We start from the raw sequence: 19,412 nt of genomic DNA on the forward strand, positions 1-19,412 counted from the left end.
GGGTCACACCCTGATTTAGGCCTTAATATACATAAGATATGTACATTAATGTACGTAAGATATGGGGTAAATGTAAATTTTCAGCTGCAAAGGACTCCTTTGCACTTTTGTCTTTCCACAGCTTTCCACTAGAGGATTCTGCAGACTGTTGAAGATTTACCCGCGTCATCTTTGAAGGGCTGAACCCCTCAAGGTCAAGGACCAAGATAAAAGCAATGTCTGGGGTTTACTTCAGCCCCACACCGGCTCTACGTAAAGTAGCTCTTTACTCCAGGACGTAGACAGTTGGGGTATCAGAAGACGACCTTTGTGTGACAAGAAGTTCACCCACCTTTTGAGCATTTGGTAACCACATCTACTGGGCTAGTGTGAACATCTCCACTGGAGCATCAGCCCAGGTAACCCAGTTGGGCAGCAAATGCCTGGCTTAGTACAGCACAGGAGCATATGCTCACTTTGAAAAGCTTTTGAAAAAGTAGTTTGATTCTAAAAAACTGAAGTTGGCTTCCTACCATGCAGCGAATGGCTGGAGAGATCTGCCCTACCATACGAAGGGCATTACCTCTCCTGCTCTTCAAGACAAATATCCAAGCTCAAGATATATTAATTTCCCACGTTTTGAAATTCTTTCAAGAAAACAAATTGACTCTGAGTTCAACTACTGCTTTGTATATCATCAGGTGACTCAAAGCATCTCATTTTACTCCAAATCACCCAAGGGTTAGAATTGTTGCAGGATTGTCTTGAAGTTTAGTTTCCAAAGTGCTTAAGAGCAGTGGAGAAAAGATGTAAAGGTTCTGGAAACCTTTAACAAGTAAATACAATATGTGAGGGAGTTCGGTTATATGACATACCTTTTACTTCCACTGCCAGTTTCTTCAACATTTTGAAAATTCTCCGAATTATTCAAACATAACATCAACTTATGCCATCTAACCCTACCATGGCTCTTTTGGATTGGTGCCCTCATCATAACCAAATGGCTTTTTCTGCATTTTCCCTCTGAAGCAGGTGGCAGTAGATGTCAAACCAACCCACAGCCATGTCTGTGTTGCTTCTGGAGGGTGTGTTTTGCTCGTGGAAATATGTCTAACCCCCTCGTTTAATTTTCAAAATTTTATAAGCTTCCCACCCCCTGGGTTGCCTGCAAAGTGACTCAGCAAGGCAAGCAAAGGGATCAAAGAACAGCTAGACTTTTTTAAATGAATGGAAAAGTTTAGCGGTTCTGAAAGTATTTTCCTCCAACACATATTTCAAAAACTTTAATAAAAATAATTACAGCTGAGTCTGTTAACAGAAAAAATGCAGGGCTAGAGTCATAAATCTCAGAGAATAGGGAGGAGTGCCCTGAAATGCTGGAAAACAAATGTATTGTCACCTTTCCAAAGCTCCTTAAGCTTCTTTTTTCCTACACCAGAAAACAAAGAATAACTGTTGCTGGGCTGCTGTGTGCTTGCTAAAATTACAACAACTTTTGTATTTTACTTCCATAGTGGTGTGCAGATTTATAAAGAGGGGAGGAGAAAATTGTACACATAGGATCGAACACAGAGGCACTGGCACCAGTGCGGACAAACCACCTTGGGTCCAACCCAAACTCAACTCTGCAGCTTGCTGTTTGCTGGATATTCTGTGGGTGATAAATCCTGGGATTCTGATTCTGTTTCAGGGACTCATGTATTGGAGGTGAAAGACAAGCTCCCTGTGTAACAACTGGAGGAAGATCTAGACATTGATGTCCTCAGGAGTGGCCTCACATACATGCCACAGGGCCAAACTCCTCCTTGATTATTCTATCTCATGCCTCCCATATTTTGAATTGATGTACGCACAGCTGCTAAATTCCAAAGAGAAGAAACAGAGCTGCCCTATCTCATGCTACACAACAGCCAAGGGTTTGGGTGCTCTTCAGGAAGGTGGGAGATGTCAATTCCAAACTCCTTCGGCCCAGAACCCAGCTCTCCTACTTCCCACAAAAGTGCTCTTTGCATCAGACAAGGAGGCAAAAAGAGGCCTTTTACACCTCTGTTCTCAGAATTGGATTGTCAGTGTCAAACGCTGAGAGCATCATCTACTACAGTATTCAAACACCTCTCTTTACCCAGTTTTCCCAAACATACCGCTGTCCAGCACAGAATAACAGACTCGTGGTGAAGGCATGCCCCTCCATATAAAGTGTTTAAGGACCAACAGTAGAAGTGCCGACTAACTCAGCCCAGCCAGGTTCTCCATCTCTCCATGCACTGTGATGCTCAAGTCAGACCTGCAGTAACTGGTCTGAATACGGACCCAGTATCAGCACCCAGAATGACTCCTTTTACTGCAACGCTTATGGGTCATCCATTTAACTGAGAAATTAGAGGACTGTAGCTGCACTGTTCCTGGTGTGGAAATCCTGGGAATTTGTAAAATAAAATGGTCAGAAATGCCAAACTAGAAAAGGCAGGTCAAAATCCAATCACCTTTTCCTTCCTCCTCTTAGGAAGGCAAGCAAGAGGAAATAACAACATGGAAGACAGAAGTCAGTAAATCAAATGCTTTTATTGACATTCTTTCTCATTTGTGATCCTTTATCGCTTACTTTAATTGCGCAGACCAAAATTAGTGATTGACTTTAATTTTTATAAGTTACAACTTTTATAGCGTTTGCATTTTTATTAAGAGAAGATAAAATCATGGATAAGTCTCTACGTGGACTCAAAGATAGGAAGCAACTTCTTACTAATCCTCATGCAAACTACTGACGGATTATTGGAGGTGGAGGTTGAGTGTAATTTCAGGAAAAAGTTCACTCTTATGAGTATGTTCGTCTAATAACAAGCTAATTTATAATCCTTTCATAACTGATGTAATTTTCACATATTAGATAATAATTATAGCCATATTAAGCAATATTAACATTATTAACAACGAACAGCCTTCTGAATATATACTATGGTAATGCAAAATCTGAGTAATTTAAAATGCCTTACCTAGTAAAAGAGCATAATTTTCCATTAGAGCTTTTCTAAGCTTCTAGAATTTTTTGTCTTACAGGTCTGGAGTTTTTAAACAGAATAAATTGAACATTCCCATTTACAGAAAAATTTATGCCTGATCCAAGAACTCCAGGGACACTTAACACTTTCAAATCTTTTTCTATTATACCAACAAATTATGCCCATTTAGAAAAGGAGCTATTGCTTTATTGTGGTATTACCAAGGAAGCTGATTTCTGAGCGCACTGGATATATCTTGTGCAATGAGTTTTCTAAGAGACTAAAATGTATTGCTGCTGCTCTTCTCTATTTCTTGCTCTTTTGCAAGCATACACTAAACTGCAGACTTGGCTGCCATTAAGTATATATTTTATATGGGGAATATTATTACTGATAAAAATAAAATATGTAAGTTATTCAATATGAATGAATGCTCATGTCCCCCTTGATGTATGTAAATAAGCCACATCTAACATGAGCGTAAATTCAGGCAACTGTAATAACTCTGTGGCACCCACACAACAACAAAGAGGGGGAAAAAAAAAAGTGAAATGCTTCCAACGAAACAGTTAGCTTAAATTATCCTTTAAACAAACAAACAACCTAAGCCCCAAAACCCCGAATTCCTTTAACTAACCTTCTGCTTCCAGAAGGTTTCTCTATAACAAGGCTTTCCTAAAAGAAGAGTAAGTTTAAGGAAATTGCAGAAAATTATCATAAGGCCCAACAGAGCACAAGTATCCTACTTATCTGTTTTCCTCTTTTACTGGAAGCAAAGGTCCTCTGAAGTATAGCTCTCTATATAATTCGGGTTTCTACACAGAGCAGGTTCAGCTTTGTACCGAAGAAGGAAAGAAATGAAACCTTCACTCATGGCTTTCTACGCATCAGCCTAGAACAACTACACACCCCGGCTCTCTCACGTAATTCCCAGAACAATCTGTGGTTGCCACAGGTGAACTTCACTATCATGCTTAGGAGCACCACCTCAGACATTTAAACCATGAAAATCTTTTGGTGGATTATTAACGGAATAAATAAATGCTTGTACTAGGGCAGACGGACTTCTTCTGTACTTAAAAAAAGGCAAAACAAAAACCATGTACACGTGAAGGAGCAATGGCCATAGTGCTGTGCAAACCATTTCCCTAACCTACATTGTTATTGGTCCCAGCCTTAACAGAACTGCAAGTTTCAACTGATACAAGGATTCTTACAAAATGATTGCACTAAAACAAAATTCTTCCAGTAAAACAAAATGATACAAATAATTTAAAGCATTAAGTTCCAGGTTATGTACACGCATGTAGTTCAAATATTTCTTTTTCTTACAGAAAACACCAGAATTGGGAACAATAATAATGGATTCCAAAAAAGCACACAAATTTTGCCCCACAGATTTAATCAACAAGATTTGAAAAACAGCATCAAATATTCTGAAATGATTTATGAGTTGTAAAGTGATGGACTTGAGACATTCAAAGTATATCAGTTGTATTACAATTACAGTTATCAGCATTTACTGATGATAGGCTGAGAAAACGAGTGAAGGAACAGGGAAAAGAGCAAATAAAAACATCGGTGAGTTCGTAAGAGACACTGGTTCAATCTCTAGTTGAAAGGATTATGTACAGCAAGGAAAAAAAGCTTCTTTCTCCTTTACTCCCCTTTTCAAATAGATTGCATATTGTCAAGGTCCATTTCCATTAGAGGAATACATTAAAATAATTTTTAATCTATATTCTATTTTCTGGCCTATAGAAGGTATTCAAAGACACAGGAAAGACTAGACTTCTGCCAAGCAGATTAAACAAAACCACATTCCTACATATTTTAACTATACAGTTGCACATCAAAATTCAAAACAGAAAAATAACTTGATGCAAATACTCAACGAATACAGAATTATGGATTCTGATAAATCTCAGGGAAACAAGACTATGAAAGGAGTGCCTGAACTTGATGAGGAGATCTGAGTAGTATGGTTTCTGGATCCTTATATTCATTTGAAGGATCCATCACAGCTGCATATAACTCACTGTAAGCTCTGCAGACCAGTTCTGTTGACTGTTTTATTATCTGCTCTCTAAAAAACAAAATGAAAACATAATTTGCAAATCATACGGAATATAAGTGTACTACATACAAAGAATTAAAGGTATACGCTAAAAATATACATTAAAAATCAGCCTCAGTTACATTAAAAAGCCCTTTTACTTCAACTGTGAAAACAGCTTAAAGTTTTAAAAGAATAGGCTTCTTCATCTCTTTGTATCATACATAAACTCACATATATGATCCTCATAACCAAGAAATTAGTTTCTTTATTTCTGCAATCATGAAAAAAAATAGTAGAAGGATTTAATCTGCATACATTAGTTTTTCACCTGCACTACCCTGCGTCTTTTAAAAGATCAATAATCTTACTGATCTACCTTCTACTTCCTGTGGTTTCTCGCTGTCCTTTGTAAATACACACTTTTTCAGCAAAATACCAGCAAATACTTTCTATTTGCTTTATCTTGACAACACTTGATTCCATAATCGGTCAAAATGGAAGAGCTGAAAGTGATAGTGGACAAAGATTTAAAACTTGCTATAGCCTTTTACTAACAATGCTGTTACCAACAAGTCTGTATCCAGTTATTTTTCTGGATCTAAATTGAGTAACAATGCACAGAGATTGGATGCTAAATTTAACTGGAAAGTTTAATATTTTTTAAAGACAAACTAGTATTTTTATTTTACATTGCCCATTGAATCTGTTTACTTTAATCACCATGGTGATGTGTTTACAGTTGCACATGCATTTTTAGCTATCAGAAGTAGTAGTTCCAACTATTTTACAGCCAAACCATGCAAGTGGAATGCCAGGAGAAGCTGAGGAAACCAAGGTAACCATGAATACAGATTCAGCTCTGCTGTAATAACGCAGCAAAGGAATAAGGACACCAAAACTGCACCCGCTTAAATTAGGGCTGAATTTACCAGCTGTTGGGAACTGACAAGTTAAAGAAATCTCAAAGACCAAGTGCACAGAACTTTGTCTTTTCAGGAAATATTAAGAAATGGAAGCTATGAGAAAGAAGATCAAGAGACAAAACTTGCATTTTATTCTGATGTTAAGTATCCATATTTTTGATATACAGCATCAACTGCCAGTATCACCAGATTATGAGCATACCTGAAAAACAGACTAGCCTTATAATAGCAAATTTAGAAACACTATTGTAAGGGAAATAAATTCAAGGTGTTCAAGTAAAACAACTGTCTCTGAACACAGTTTGGGATCACTAAGCTACTGTAACATGACAATCTTTCAAGGAAGTACTGCACATGGAATTTGTATAAAATTAACTGTATTGCACCAAATAATATTAAATCAAAGGTTCATTAAAATATTCCAGAGGATCGAACAGCATCAAACAAGTCTTTCCATCACATAATGTCAGTGTCATTAATCAGTATATTAGGATTTCAGTTGCCATAACAACATGATACATCTTATCACTAACACAAATGGTAACACATTCTAAAAATAGTAAAGCCAGCATTGAGTTTCTGTGATCCAACATAAACGAAAAGAGCTTTTCAAGACCAACAACACATAAACAAAAAGCTTAAATCTCTTTAAATGAGCAAAGGAATTTGCAAGACAAGAGCATGCACTGGCAAATGTTGGAAGGAATGTTCTTCATAGTTGTAAAGCTTAAATGATATTGTCAGTGAGTATGTAAGACACTAGTCCCTTATCAAAAGCATGTGGTCTGATTTTGAGAACCAAAGAACTCTTGGGTTTCAGCTCAACCGCTGGAACAGTGGATCACAATTCTGTCATTTCAAGGAAGATGTCTTCAAAACTGACATCAAACGTCCACAAAACTAACTTGAAAATTTCAACTACTATAGCCAGAGATTAAAATTATAGTACTGGTTAAATGTTTCACTTTAATTTTGAGAAACTTTCGCATTTTGAAGGTTTATTTACTACAGAACATATTGACTATTAAGACCCTGATTCTACAAGCATGCATCTCTGTGAACAGGTATCTTAACTTCAGAAGGACTGCTTGTGTTTAAAGCTGTATGTTTGAAGGCTAAGGAGTTAACAGACCTTTTTTTTTTTTTTTTTTTTAATTCAGAGCAGAACCTGACTTATAGCATTGAGTTACAGCAGGTTAATAAACCTCGGTGTGTTGGCTGACCTGCAGCAGCTATAGCAATCAACCTCACACAGGCTCATCTCTCACCTCTCAGCTGCCCACTGTTGCAAGATAATATGAAGTTGGCTTAAATTGTGCTGAGAGGTTTAAAAACCTTATCAATGGAATAAGGCTAAGAGCGCATACATGACCAATTTATCTTAGTTAATCTGACAGAAGAAATTATTAAGCTGAAGTAATTTCACTGTGCTTGAGTCTTTATGGTAGCATAAAGTCTACGTCTGAAAAATTGTTTCTGTGTTAGCAAGTGAAAAATTGAGGCTTTCAAAATACATTTACTGTTATTATGGTTTTTAAATAGATCTACATTAAAAAAAAAAAAACAAGAGCTAAAATACAGGTTTAATAGCTTGACACCTAGAAGCAGAAGTTGTAATGTTTCACTGACGTTACTGCTCAAGCTACCCTGTTTGATCTGTACTGAAGCAGAAGAGCTCTCACACAACAGGGTCAGCTGGGCTGGCTGAGTCGTGGGAACGGTAAACCTAGCATAGATATGCAACAAACTACTGAAAAGCCCCTTGCCAAGCCAAGTACCAGGTGTGTGGATTGAAACGGGAAGCCTTTGGATGAGGAGAACCTCAGCAATACAGCAGGAGAACCTGGAACTAGCTGACTGTTGTAGGTCCCTTCCAACCGAACTATTCTGTTCTAATAAATTCCCAACAATAAATATTTTTCTCTTGACATACGTAATATTTTAATTGCAAGATGCTGTAATACAATCCTGCTGAGCATAGGTCCTATTAATGAGACTCCAACTATTGCTGCATTACACAAAATGTGATGTGCTACTCAATTTCTGGTATATTCTGTAACCTGCATCCTTCACTAAAGCATGAAAAATAATGTCAAGAGAAGTTTTTTTGATCAGTGAAGCATATAATTCCTGAGTTTAAGTATTACAAAATGTCTTCATACGGTTCACATTTAACTGGAAAGAAATTCATGGCACTTTCCTTAGCCTTAGGGTTCAGCTATATTCAAAAAAACAAGAGATAAATAATAAAGATCTTTCTTCTATACTTCAAAGACAAAATCACTAAAAGAAAACATTTTAGGTGGAAAGTAAAGTAATCTCAGCACAATATTCAATGACACAGAATGCCAATACTCTACAGCAGAAGACAACCAAGTTGAAAATTCTAGACTTGATGGAGCAGTGGGGATAAAGGAAATCTTGAGTGGAGAATTACATATTTCATCTGTCTTTGGAATGCTTACAAAATAGTTCTAAAAAAATTTACAACTAAGTTGACAAAAAACTGCTGACGCAGTAGAATATGTTCAAAATAGATTAGTGTACTTCATTTTGATGATGTCTGTTAAACCAAGAGTAACTACTTCAGAAAGTTACAGAATTACATATTCCTCACTGCTTGTTCAAAAAAAGGAGAGTCAGAACAAAACTGAATTGTGACCTGAAGGACAATACAAATATGACCACAGCTGATAACTTGAATTCTCATCATGATCCACTAAAACCTAATCAAATTAGTCTTTCTGATCATTATGCAGGCATAATAGAAATTCAAAGCTGAGGTACTTACTTCACAGTGGCACTCAGAAGGAAATTCAGCTGGGACATTAACAGACTATCTGGAGCAGACAGATAGCGATCAAACTGAGCCTAGGGGTTAAGGGGAAAAAAGGAGAGTATGAGATCAACATATTAAAAACTTGCGGTTAGATGAAAATAGGTAAAAACAGAGATGTCTGAAAAGCAATTACATTAAAATGGTACCTTCTTATTTGATAAAAAAATTCTCTTTTTATATATTTAGGATAGAGTCTAAGATACTATGTAAATGTTTAAGGTAGAACTGAACAGTCCAAACCAAATGTCTAACTTCAGCACCTTCGCCACCAAAATTTTAAATTTCTGACTCTTGAGGTCTATGGGTGGAGGGGCAAAGAATGAGAATCTAGCTTCCATAATTACCCATCTAAGTTTCTTACGCAGCTGGTGCATGTGTGCATGCACCTCTGAAGATCAGACTTAAGTTTATTCAGTGCAGAGGCAATACAGCAGCCTCCAGACAGAAATCTAATCTGTCCCAGTCAGACATGTTGCACTTTTCTTTTTTACACACTTCTTTTTACTTTTGGCAGGGAGTCACTGCTTAATAGTCTAATGAGCACTTATGTTGGGAAAAACACGAACAAGAGACCTAATTCAGGCTCCTCAAACTGCTTCTAGGCCTACTTCTCCTTCCCCTTATAATATAGTGAAAAAAACCTGTGGTCCTTTGATTCTAGTAGTTTGGGGAGGAAAAAACTCAGAAAGAAGATTACTGCTGTCTTCAACTATCTATCAGAGAAGCTGTGGATGCCTCATCCCTGTAAGTGTTTAAGGTCAGGTTGGATAGGGCTTTGAGCAACTTGGTCTGGTGGAAGGTGTCCCTGCCCATGGCAGGGGGCTTGGAACGAGATGAGCTTTGAGGTTCCTTCCAACTCAAATCATTCTATGATTCTATGATCAAATGGGTGACTACAGAGAAGATGGAGCCAGGTCTTCTCACAGGTGAAAACATGAGGAATACTGGACACATATTACACTAAGGAAAATTCTGTTTAGATAGTAAGAGGAAAAATTCTCACCAGGAGTGTCACTGAAAACTGAACAGGTTACCCAGAAAAGCTGTGTAATCTCCATTCTTGAATTACTCACTCAGGCAAGGCCTTAGGCAACTTTATCTAATGATGGCAGCCTTCCTGAACACTGAATGACCCTTCTCAAGCTGGTAAACCCTAAAATACACGTCCATCTCTCATTCAGATGTGCAAAAAGTGGGCACAAATGACTCATGAAGTCACTCACAATTCTCACGAATTAACTTTTCAGGGTTATCTGCCCTCGTTCAGAAAGCAAGGGAGCTTTAGCTGAGAGTAAGCTATGGACTTTACTAGAACAGCACTTGTAAGCACACAAGAAAAACTTAAAAGGCTGGGACCTGGAAAACTTTCAGGTTAAGCTGGGAGGCAGTGAATCTGCCTGCAAGTACTCCCTCCACATGGTTTAAATCCTGGGAAACCAACAGATTAGGCCAACAGATGGGATTTATGTGGGTTTGATTTCAGCATACTAGGTTCCACCCTCTGTGTTCACAGAAGCAGACTTTAAACAAAGCAATAAAGAAAATAAAACAGTTGGATTCTTCTCTAATGTTCAAGTGAAATTGCTATGTACTGCTATAGATAACAGAGTTACATACATATAATTTAAAGAGATCATCCCCAAGCTGCAGTCTTTAAATTCCTTGTTGGTCTACAAGACCATGATAAATAGAAGATATTTTAAATGCAAAATTTATAAATATTGATAAGGCGGCATGCTGATCTGAGTAAGCCACTGAGCGCTCTGTGCCAGAGCTCTGTCCATCCAGCCATCTCAGGAATCATTGGTTTAAAATTTGAACAGAGGAAAACATGCTACACTGACACAATTCGGAGAGATTCAACACACAATTTTTTAGAAGACCTTTTTTTAAAAAAAACTTTTCTTTTAAAAAGACCTATTTTTGTGGGGGTATACATGTACTGCCTGATAAGCGGGCTTTATTTACATTTAAACTTCCAGAATAAAGCTAAACTTGGCTAAGCAAGAAAAGTGGCAGATCACATATTACTGCCTCCTGAACTGTGATATTGCTATCTCTATGCAAAATAGCCTTCACACACTCTAAGAAAAAATATCAGCTGATAATTTGTTTTAAAATATATTGTAGCTTTCAACTCAAAAAAAAAAAAAAAAAAATCACTGTGACATAAGCCCAGCACCTAACTTCTGAGTTTAGCTGAACTATTTGCATAAAATCAAAGCCTTAGGACTAAAATTATAAATGATAGCAGAATCTATATTTCAAAGCATACAGGCAAAAAAGAAACTTTGGTGATTAAAACTAATTAGAGCTAAGTATTTGCTTGTAGCAATTCAAGATGTCTCATGGGATAGCATTCTTGTAAGTAAAGTTCTGTTTCTCAAGGCTTAGAAACAAATATTCTATTACTACCCTTTCATAAATAATTTATGTATTTATTACTTCAAGTGGTCAAATTACTACAAATGAAGAAAGTATTCCCAGATGTGTAATTCAGCTATTCTTAAAGAGTATGACTGGTTAGACGAATATCTACTACATCACATAATTAAGAGTATTTGTTCCCATGACACAGCACCACCAGCATAATATGAAATTGTGAAATGCTCACCATTGCAACCTTCAGGGACACGGAATCCATACTTGGCAAATTTGAAAGAGGACCCTAAGAATCAGTAGTCAAAGGGAGGGGAAAAAAAGGTCATATTAGCATGTGGAAAAAAAATAAGAAATAATAAATTATACAATCAGTTTAGTACTAAATTGTTGTTTGGTCCTGCTACAGGATCTTAAATGTTTGGAAACTGAATCACTATATCAATACTGAAATGCTGTAACAGTTCATTTGTATGCTACCGCTCCCTTAAATGAAAAACTCAGAATATTGAGTTCTTAATATATCCTTTCAAGTCCTCTTTCTTCTTCACCATTAAATTATAAACCCCCAAAAAAGCCTTCCACAAGGTCTAGGATAAAAACTGAACTGCAAACTGGCCACATCTCTCCTTGGTGTTCCAGAATTAGAGAAGACAACTTCCCTCTATTCATTTGTTCCAGGACTGTGCAGAATTCAAACCTGCTTCCCAGCAAATCTTCTAGGCTGGTATGGTATTACAATGTATACATGCTGCCTAACCTCCCAGCAAATCCCGTGACAATGTCACCTCTGCAGCCAGCCAGCTGCACAGATATAAATGAAAATTGCTACATTCCATTCACAATCTGCCCTGGTCGATTTGAAACTGGTTTTAGAACAGGAGATAGGCTCATGAATAGGAAATGAAACTGAGTCATTTGTCAAGACTATTTATACATTTATTTATCCATCTTTATACAAAAAAATCTGTTTAGTTTGGGCACTTTATTCAAAATTATTGGCTGAAGAAACAACGTAAAGCTCTCCAACAAAGTTCTGCTTTCTCCAGAAAACACTGTTCTTCACCTTCACAGAAGATCACAAAAGGACACAGGCACAGCTGAAGGGAAGAGGGCCTGTACTAACACCTATCACATAACAAATGTGGTTCACAAGAAAGGGAGATCATGAGCTCTGAATTCCAGTTTTCAGCTCACTCTCAGAAATCTCCAGTTTTCACTTTTAAAATCTCACTGTCTTGGTGCTAGAACAGCTAGAGCAATGAATAAGGGCAAAAGAAAAAGTTACTTCAAATCACTACTAAACTCCTCTGTCAATTTTTCACAGAAGAAAAACGCAGTAACTACCTAATGCGTGCAGGGTATCTATCCACTCCACCTATGGTGCTATAGCATGCAACAGAAGAAACCTGAATGCTACACGCACAGTAGGTCCAATTTGTTCTAGGTGTCATGGAAGTCGTATACATGCTCAGTATCTCTGTTTTAAAGCCATCTTGACTCTGACACTTCGAGGCATATTAAACTACCTATACAGTTACTCTGAGAATGTACAGGATGTCTGTGGTGTACGGAGTCTGTCGATGTACACAGATAAGCTGCACAGAAGGACTGCTGCATATCAAACCTATTAGGCTTAGTGAACATACAGCACAGGGGAAGTCTGTAGTTGCAAGGTGCCTTTGTCTAATAGACCTGGTCCTGTGTGAAAAATCAACAGGTATTACCGAGCTTTTGCTTTCAGAGGAGCTTAATTTGCAAAAATATTAGTGCCAAAATGCTTCTAGTTGGCTAGCAAGCAGCACCTCCTCAACATATACATTACATAATGTATATATCTTACCTGTTCCGGTTTGTGCTGCTGCACAGAATTATATATGTAACTCAGACCAGCTCTTGTTAACACGTAGGAAGCTTGCTCATTTATGAGTGTATCTAAATGAGCTTCAATCTGAAATATTAAGCATAAGGTATTTATAAAATGTGCATGAAATATTAAATACAACAAGCTCTGGGTTTAAAAGGTCTAGAAACGCAAATAAGAAGAAAAAACACAAATAAGAAGGAGAGTGATCAACAAACAAGGAAAAATCATAAATACATAGAGCATAATTATTTTATCCACTTACATCTTCCATATTACAAGGAGCCAATAATAAAAATACAGATAATTCTTTCATGTCTGACTAACAGAAGAATCTTATTTTTTTATTTGTAAATTCAACAGCAACAAAAATTAACAGTTAAGTAAGAAAAGCTCTAATCTTAAAAATTGCTATATCATTTTATTTTGATACAGTTCTTTGAAAATACATGATAAAAATCATCCAACTCTTATGGAAGATATTGACAATAGCATGGCAGTTTTATAATAAACAAGGGAAAGAATGAGTCTTTCACAAAGAAAATAAAACTGAAACTAAATCATAATCAGTAATTTTTTTTAAATTCAATACTGATAAACATGTATTTGAAAAAAGTTAACTGAAAGAACAATAGACAATGAAGTTACAGCTATCAATTCTGCTTCATCTTCATATGAAAAAAGTCATAAACATATTTTACATTCTTAGCATAATCTTCACTTTGCAGAGAAATCTAACCAATAAATCCAGTCACAGCAGCAGCAACCATTTTTCAGTTTGAGTAGTCTTGGAAAGATATTTGGGTATATATACATTATTACTTCATTTTTACAGATAACTATCCCACATTTCATTTAACTTTTCTTCCAATCCTAATGAAAAGCTAAAATTTATAATGTATCAAACTCTAGTAAAATGTAAGACTCCCATGTCTGATATTTTAAGAGCTCATCTTTTCACTTCCTAAAATTGTTTAGAAAGATGTACTTTTCTTTTTAAATCAGGAGGGAAATCTTAATATTTCGAGATTTTAACTTAGTTCTTTTTTTCTATGAAAAATGTTTCTTTTATTAAATATGCCATTCTAACTCCACTTTAATAACCTACTTATGTATAATCTTAAAAGATTTTTTTTTCAGTCTGTTCCTGTATTTGTAAAACGTTCGAAGAAAGTAAATGGCATTAAATGCATAACCATCAGTTCTACTGCTTATTTGAAGAATAAATCAATTGCAACATTTACTGTGAAAAAGAAACTCTGAGAATGGAAATTAGAAATGGCCCAGACAGTTTGGAGGGTTGTCTATTTGTTTGTTTCAGAGCTAAAAGGTGCTAGAAATTCTAATTAGGAGTAGAAAGTGAAAAATGGCTCACAGCCAATCTTTACTGATGCCTTCAAATAAGAAGTTGTGACTTTTTTCCAAGCCCCCCAGCTCCAAAGGCTCTCCTGAGATATATTGCAGAGATGTTCATGTAGCAAAACTACAAATGGGCAGTGCCTATGTTTTCCCCAGTCAATGGTTTATAAACTACATTTCCATTTCAAAATGGTACCACGTATGAACTACTATCCTGGCACATTAGGTGAAACTAAACAAATGAGAAAAGAAAGGTAGAAAGAAGGACTAAGTAGTAACTTCAGCTATATTACATTCTAGTATAAACTACATGATGTTCTAGTATTAACTATATGACGGAATATAGTCAGCCATTTGTTTGAGCATTCAACTTCCATTTACCTCTTCTTGCACAGCTTGCAGATAAGTATTAGAATGATTAGGATAATGAAAATGTTCACTGATACGGGTTTATCTGCAACTACATGAAACCAAAACAAATCTTCTAATCATTTTTTGTCTGTTTAAAATGAAAGATGCTGTGTACCATAAAGTCTGATACCTGCTATTTGCTTATAGTCTCTGATAAGAAGTCCTCTAATCCCATTTCCTGACTTTGAATTGACCCAAAGCCAACATTATCAAGGATAAATACATTCACATCACAACTTAGAGTCTGCAAAAATCAGTAATAAATTCATTTTCTTTTGGGGCTGTTAAAGCTTACCTGAAACTGTAACATTTCTAGACGTTTGTCAGTGAATTCAAAGAGAGCCAAAGTAGTCTTCATCATATAAAGCGAATTTACCATGAAGGTTGCCATATCAGCTGTGCCCAAATTACTGGCAGACATAGTACACATCTGTAACAATGGATCTAGCACACAAGACAGAACCTAAAATAGCAAACACACAGAAAAGAGGGAGGGTAGCAAGGAAATCATGTCACATGAGGCTTCTAAGCTCATTCTGTCTCTATCACGTATTTATTCCCCAAAGCAGAATAAAGAGAAACAAGAGTTTCCAACTGTGAAAGCAGTTTTCTACTGGATTTGTCAGCAGGTGATCAGCTACCATAGTGATGGCAAAAGTATAAAAACCTGAGACGAACAGATTCCAACCTAGCAGGAGGAAGAGTAACCCAGATTAGATAATTGGTAATTGTGCAATCTTGAGGGTGTATTTACTTAATGGAGCAGTAATTGGATAACAGAATTTAGACTGTGTTAAGAGTAGCACTCCATACTGTACTGTAATTATCCACTTTGTTAGTCACTCTCTTATTCACATTACAAACTTGGGTTTGCTAGAAAGCTCCAAAATGGGACCAGCCAAAAAGATTAATGTTTCACCCATCTTTTGTGTACCAAGACTAACTTACACATACTTCTTTTTTTGCCCTCCTCTTCAAAGCAGTCAAACATTCTTATACCTGCACAAAATCAGCTTGACGGGCATCCAGTGGAACAACAGATGAGTCATGAGATGCCAGAACCTCCCGTAGCAAGTTAAGTGTCTGATTTAGTGCAGAGCTTGGGCCAAGATCAGGAGGTGGGAGTTCAACCTGAAGAACAAGATTATCTCTTTGTGGGTTTGGGTTTTTTTTAATTTCATCATCCAATGATCATCCAATCTATTAGTACAAATGCAACCAGCTAATAACAACATTACATGTAGCCATGCAGAGAAGAACTTTAAATTGATGGTGGACAAACCTAGCGTGTTTCAGACAATAACTGCCTGCAACTTTCAGCATAACCATCCCATTCAGTGACAAACAAGCAAAACTGAATTTCTCCTTTCATTCCGACTATGCCTATTTTATAATCTAGATAAACCCAAACACTACTGGTTTTAGTAGTAAAAAAAACCCCATACATTTGCTAGATTAGGTGCCTAAGAATAGCCACACTGTTGGCACCACTGAGTTCCCTTTGAGCAGGACCTCCTGTAATTTAGTGCAGGCAGAGCTCTGGGATATTAGGGTCACACTGCAGCAGCTGAATGAAGTCATCTTCTTGACAAGGCTGCACAGCGCCTGTCATGCTGCGAATGAGAGCTGCAGTCACAGATGCCACAGTCTTAATCCCTAGCAAGTTTGTACCTTAAAATACCAGTTCGCAAATGAACTGTGCAAAAGCTAACTGAAGCACACCTACATAAACTGCAACAATACTGCAAGAAAGATACTACGTCAAAGATGAGAAGTAGGAATCGCAGATGTTTAAAAACCAGAAAGAAGTTTGTAAATCTTAGAGAAAAAATACACTTTCTGAGTCAAATGATGAGAAGTTGGAGCACCTGAAATGGACTGAAACTCTATGCTACTTTTAACACAGGCTCACATACTTTAGCACTTCTTTGTAACAGACAAATACCCATTAAATGCTTCATAAAATGTTTATAAAACCTAGCACAACTCTTTTTCCCAACCCACATTCCTCAGGCTCCACTCCAAACATAGTTGCATCCTCTTGTCTTCAATGTTGCCTCAAACTGGCTTCCTGCTACCTCCAAACACTTACTACAACCCAGGCTGCCAGTCTCATTGCCTTCTGCCAACAATCCTCTTCCCACCTTCCTGTCTTCTGCCTGTCCAAGGGAGAAACACAGATCTGGCTGGATCACGTGGGAGTAAGGAGACTCCCAGCAATACAGAATAGGCCAATGCTTCAAGGCATAAGCTCCCTCCAGCAGGATGTAGGGAGAACTAAGTTTGGCTGGGACTGGGACCGGCCTGTGTGTCTCACTCAAGATGTTTCAGTGCAGCAGAGCAAGGCAGCGCGCACTTCCGCAATGGTCTTAAGACTACAGCTCAACAAGAAAAGAAGGTAGCTTTGGATGGACCATGTATGTTCCATAATGAGAGCTACAGATTAATAGCATAATAACATGGATGTCCGAGTCTTCAAGAAATTAAAAAAGTATCAAAGGGACAAAGGCTGATGGTCAAAGAAACCAAGAAGGAGAACGTAACAGGCATTTTCAGAGTGGAGCGTTACAGAGCCTTCTGGAAGTGAATCTGCATCTAACCAACATGCCACCAGAGAAAGAAGAAACAACTGTCTCTCTTTGGAGCCAGGCCTAGCTTTCACAGTTTGCATGTTTTGAAACATTTGAGGTACTATACATGTCCCCATACTGTTACCAAAACAGATCAAACAAAAACTTTTTTGCATCCTTCTAAATACAAAGTGTTCCTCTATTCTCACTTTCCAAGAGACAGTATACTGAATTCGAGGAACTAATGGAAAACTAAATCTAATAACTGTTCAGAGAACAGTTGTTGTTCAGCCTAAGCAGTCTTGAAAGCATAAAACAAATATTCTAGCAATGAAGTAACAGTAATTCAGAAAGAGGCACTTACTCAGTGCTGATTAGTAGTAAAGTTTACTGAAATTTACAACGCTGAGTGACCTCCTTCTTGTTGATTCTTGCTATTATTAAGGGTATTGATTGTGCCCTGAACACACTGTCCTCAGACCTGAACTGGATCATGTTCAGGGATATTTTGGCATTAATTTGAGACTAGCGTTTGATGGAGTTTTCACTTCCAACACACACATAGATCATGGCAACGATAATTTCAGGCTGCTTTGCCTAGAATTTTTGTCTCCTGAAGCACCTGATGGTCAGAAGCTTCTCAATTAGCTTCACCTTTCATTTAATCAGTTCTTTTAAAGTCCACTGTCTTCTAGATGGGAGCAAGGAACAACATTATACATTATTCTGAATTTTCAGAAATGAAAAGGAAAATTTAAGAACAGATATATCTAATTTATAGAGGAACCTACTGACTTCAATTTGTGACAGCTAAATCACTACTCTAATTACAAAAATTTATGTTCTGAATGTTTTATACGCGCTAAAAGATTGTTATAATTGATCCTATTTCCAGAAAAATAGATTTGAAATGCATGATGAATTCTACTTTTGAAGCATGTGCTTGAGACGCAAGGCAGACAAGACCTAACTAAAAAATTAACACAGAAGTTCTGTAGCAGCTAGTCCAACAGCATTAAAACATACTCTAACACAGTATAAAGTGTCTAATCAGTTGTAACCAGCAGTTCAGTCATGCAGAAACGAGGCCAACCAGCTGTTCAGCCTTTCAAAGAAAACAAGAAGAAATTCCCAATTTTTAAAATCCAATATACAAAACTGAAACAAATTCTCTTAAAATTACAATGGACACTAAAAGTTGTACATAAGGTTTAGCATAAAAGGTTGTATCTTTATTTAAAGTTCTGCATATCGATCAGTGGGGAACAGTTACTAAGCCAGTAACCTTCCTCCAAATATACAATCCAGAGCAGGCTTCTCTATCTATAAGAGCAAGTAGCTCAAAGGATGTCTTGAAGGATTTAACAAACAGCAAATATAGGAAAAAGAAAAGGCAGTATTAACAATCAGGAATAAAATGCATGTATGTTAATTGTTTTCCCTTCTCATTTACAAAGAAGGTTAAATGGAAAAGAAAGTATGTGCAATTTTTGTTCCTATTAAATACAGTTAATTCTGTTAAGGACTGCAGCAGATACTAAGGGTAACAGCTTTGTTAGAAGCTCATATGTGTACCTGCAAATACTGAAAATACTGTATAGGCAAGCAATCAAAATTATTTATATACTATCCTACTTCAACATTAGAAAGTTAACAGTACAGAAAGACACGGACATACTGCAGTGAGTTGAGCAAAGGGCCACAAAGTTCATGACGGGACTGGAGCGGCTCCTACACAAGCAGAGGCAGTGTTTAGCCCAGAAAGAGAAAGCTCAGGGAGATGTTATCAATGTGTATAAATAGCTTATGGCAGGGATAAAGCAGAGGAAGACAGACTCTTCTCAGTGGTGTCCAGTGACAGGTTAAGAGACAACGGGCACAGATTGAAACACAAGAAAACAATTTTTTACTATGAGGTTGGTCAAACAGTGGAGACAGTTGCACAGTGAGGTTGTGGAGTCTACATCCTTGGAGACATTAAAAACTCAACTGGAACCAGTCCTGGGCAACCTGCTCTGGCTGACGTTCTT

General features: G+C 37.1%; 1 protein-coding gene across 1 annotated transcript in view; it reads right to left on the reverse strand.

Moving 5' to 3' along the window:
• Positions 1–4,344: 4,344 nt before the first annotated feature.
• COG6 (component of oligomeric golgi complex 6) overlaps positions 4,345–19,412 on the reverse strand; it is a gene marked incomplete at its 5' end in the record, with an annotated part of 39,505 nt that continues 24,437 nt past the window's right edge. The window contains 6 exons of the mRNA XM_009697757.1: positions 4,345–5,064; positions 8,752–8,831; positions 11,414–11,467; positions 13,022–13,129; positions 15,108–15,275; positions 15,812–15,943. Coding sequence (XP_009696059.1) covers positions 4,917–5,064; positions 8,752–8,831; positions 11,414–11,467; positions 13,022–13,129; positions 15,108–15,275; positions 15,812–15,943 — 690 coding nt within the window. The remainder of the gene's footprint in view (positions 5,065–8,751; positions 8,832–11,413; positions 11,468–13,021; positions 13,130–15,107; positions 15,276–15,811; positions 15,944–19,412) is intronic.

This window comes from Cariama cristata, unplaced genomic scaffold, assembly GCF_000690535.1.
Source record: "Cariama cristata isolate BGI_N322 unplaced genomic scaffold, ASM69053v1 scaffold5263, whole genome shotgun sequence".
In the NCBI taxonomy this organism is placed as follows: Eukaryota; Metazoa; Chordata; class Aves; order Cariamiformes; family Cariamidae; genus Cariama; species Cariama cristata.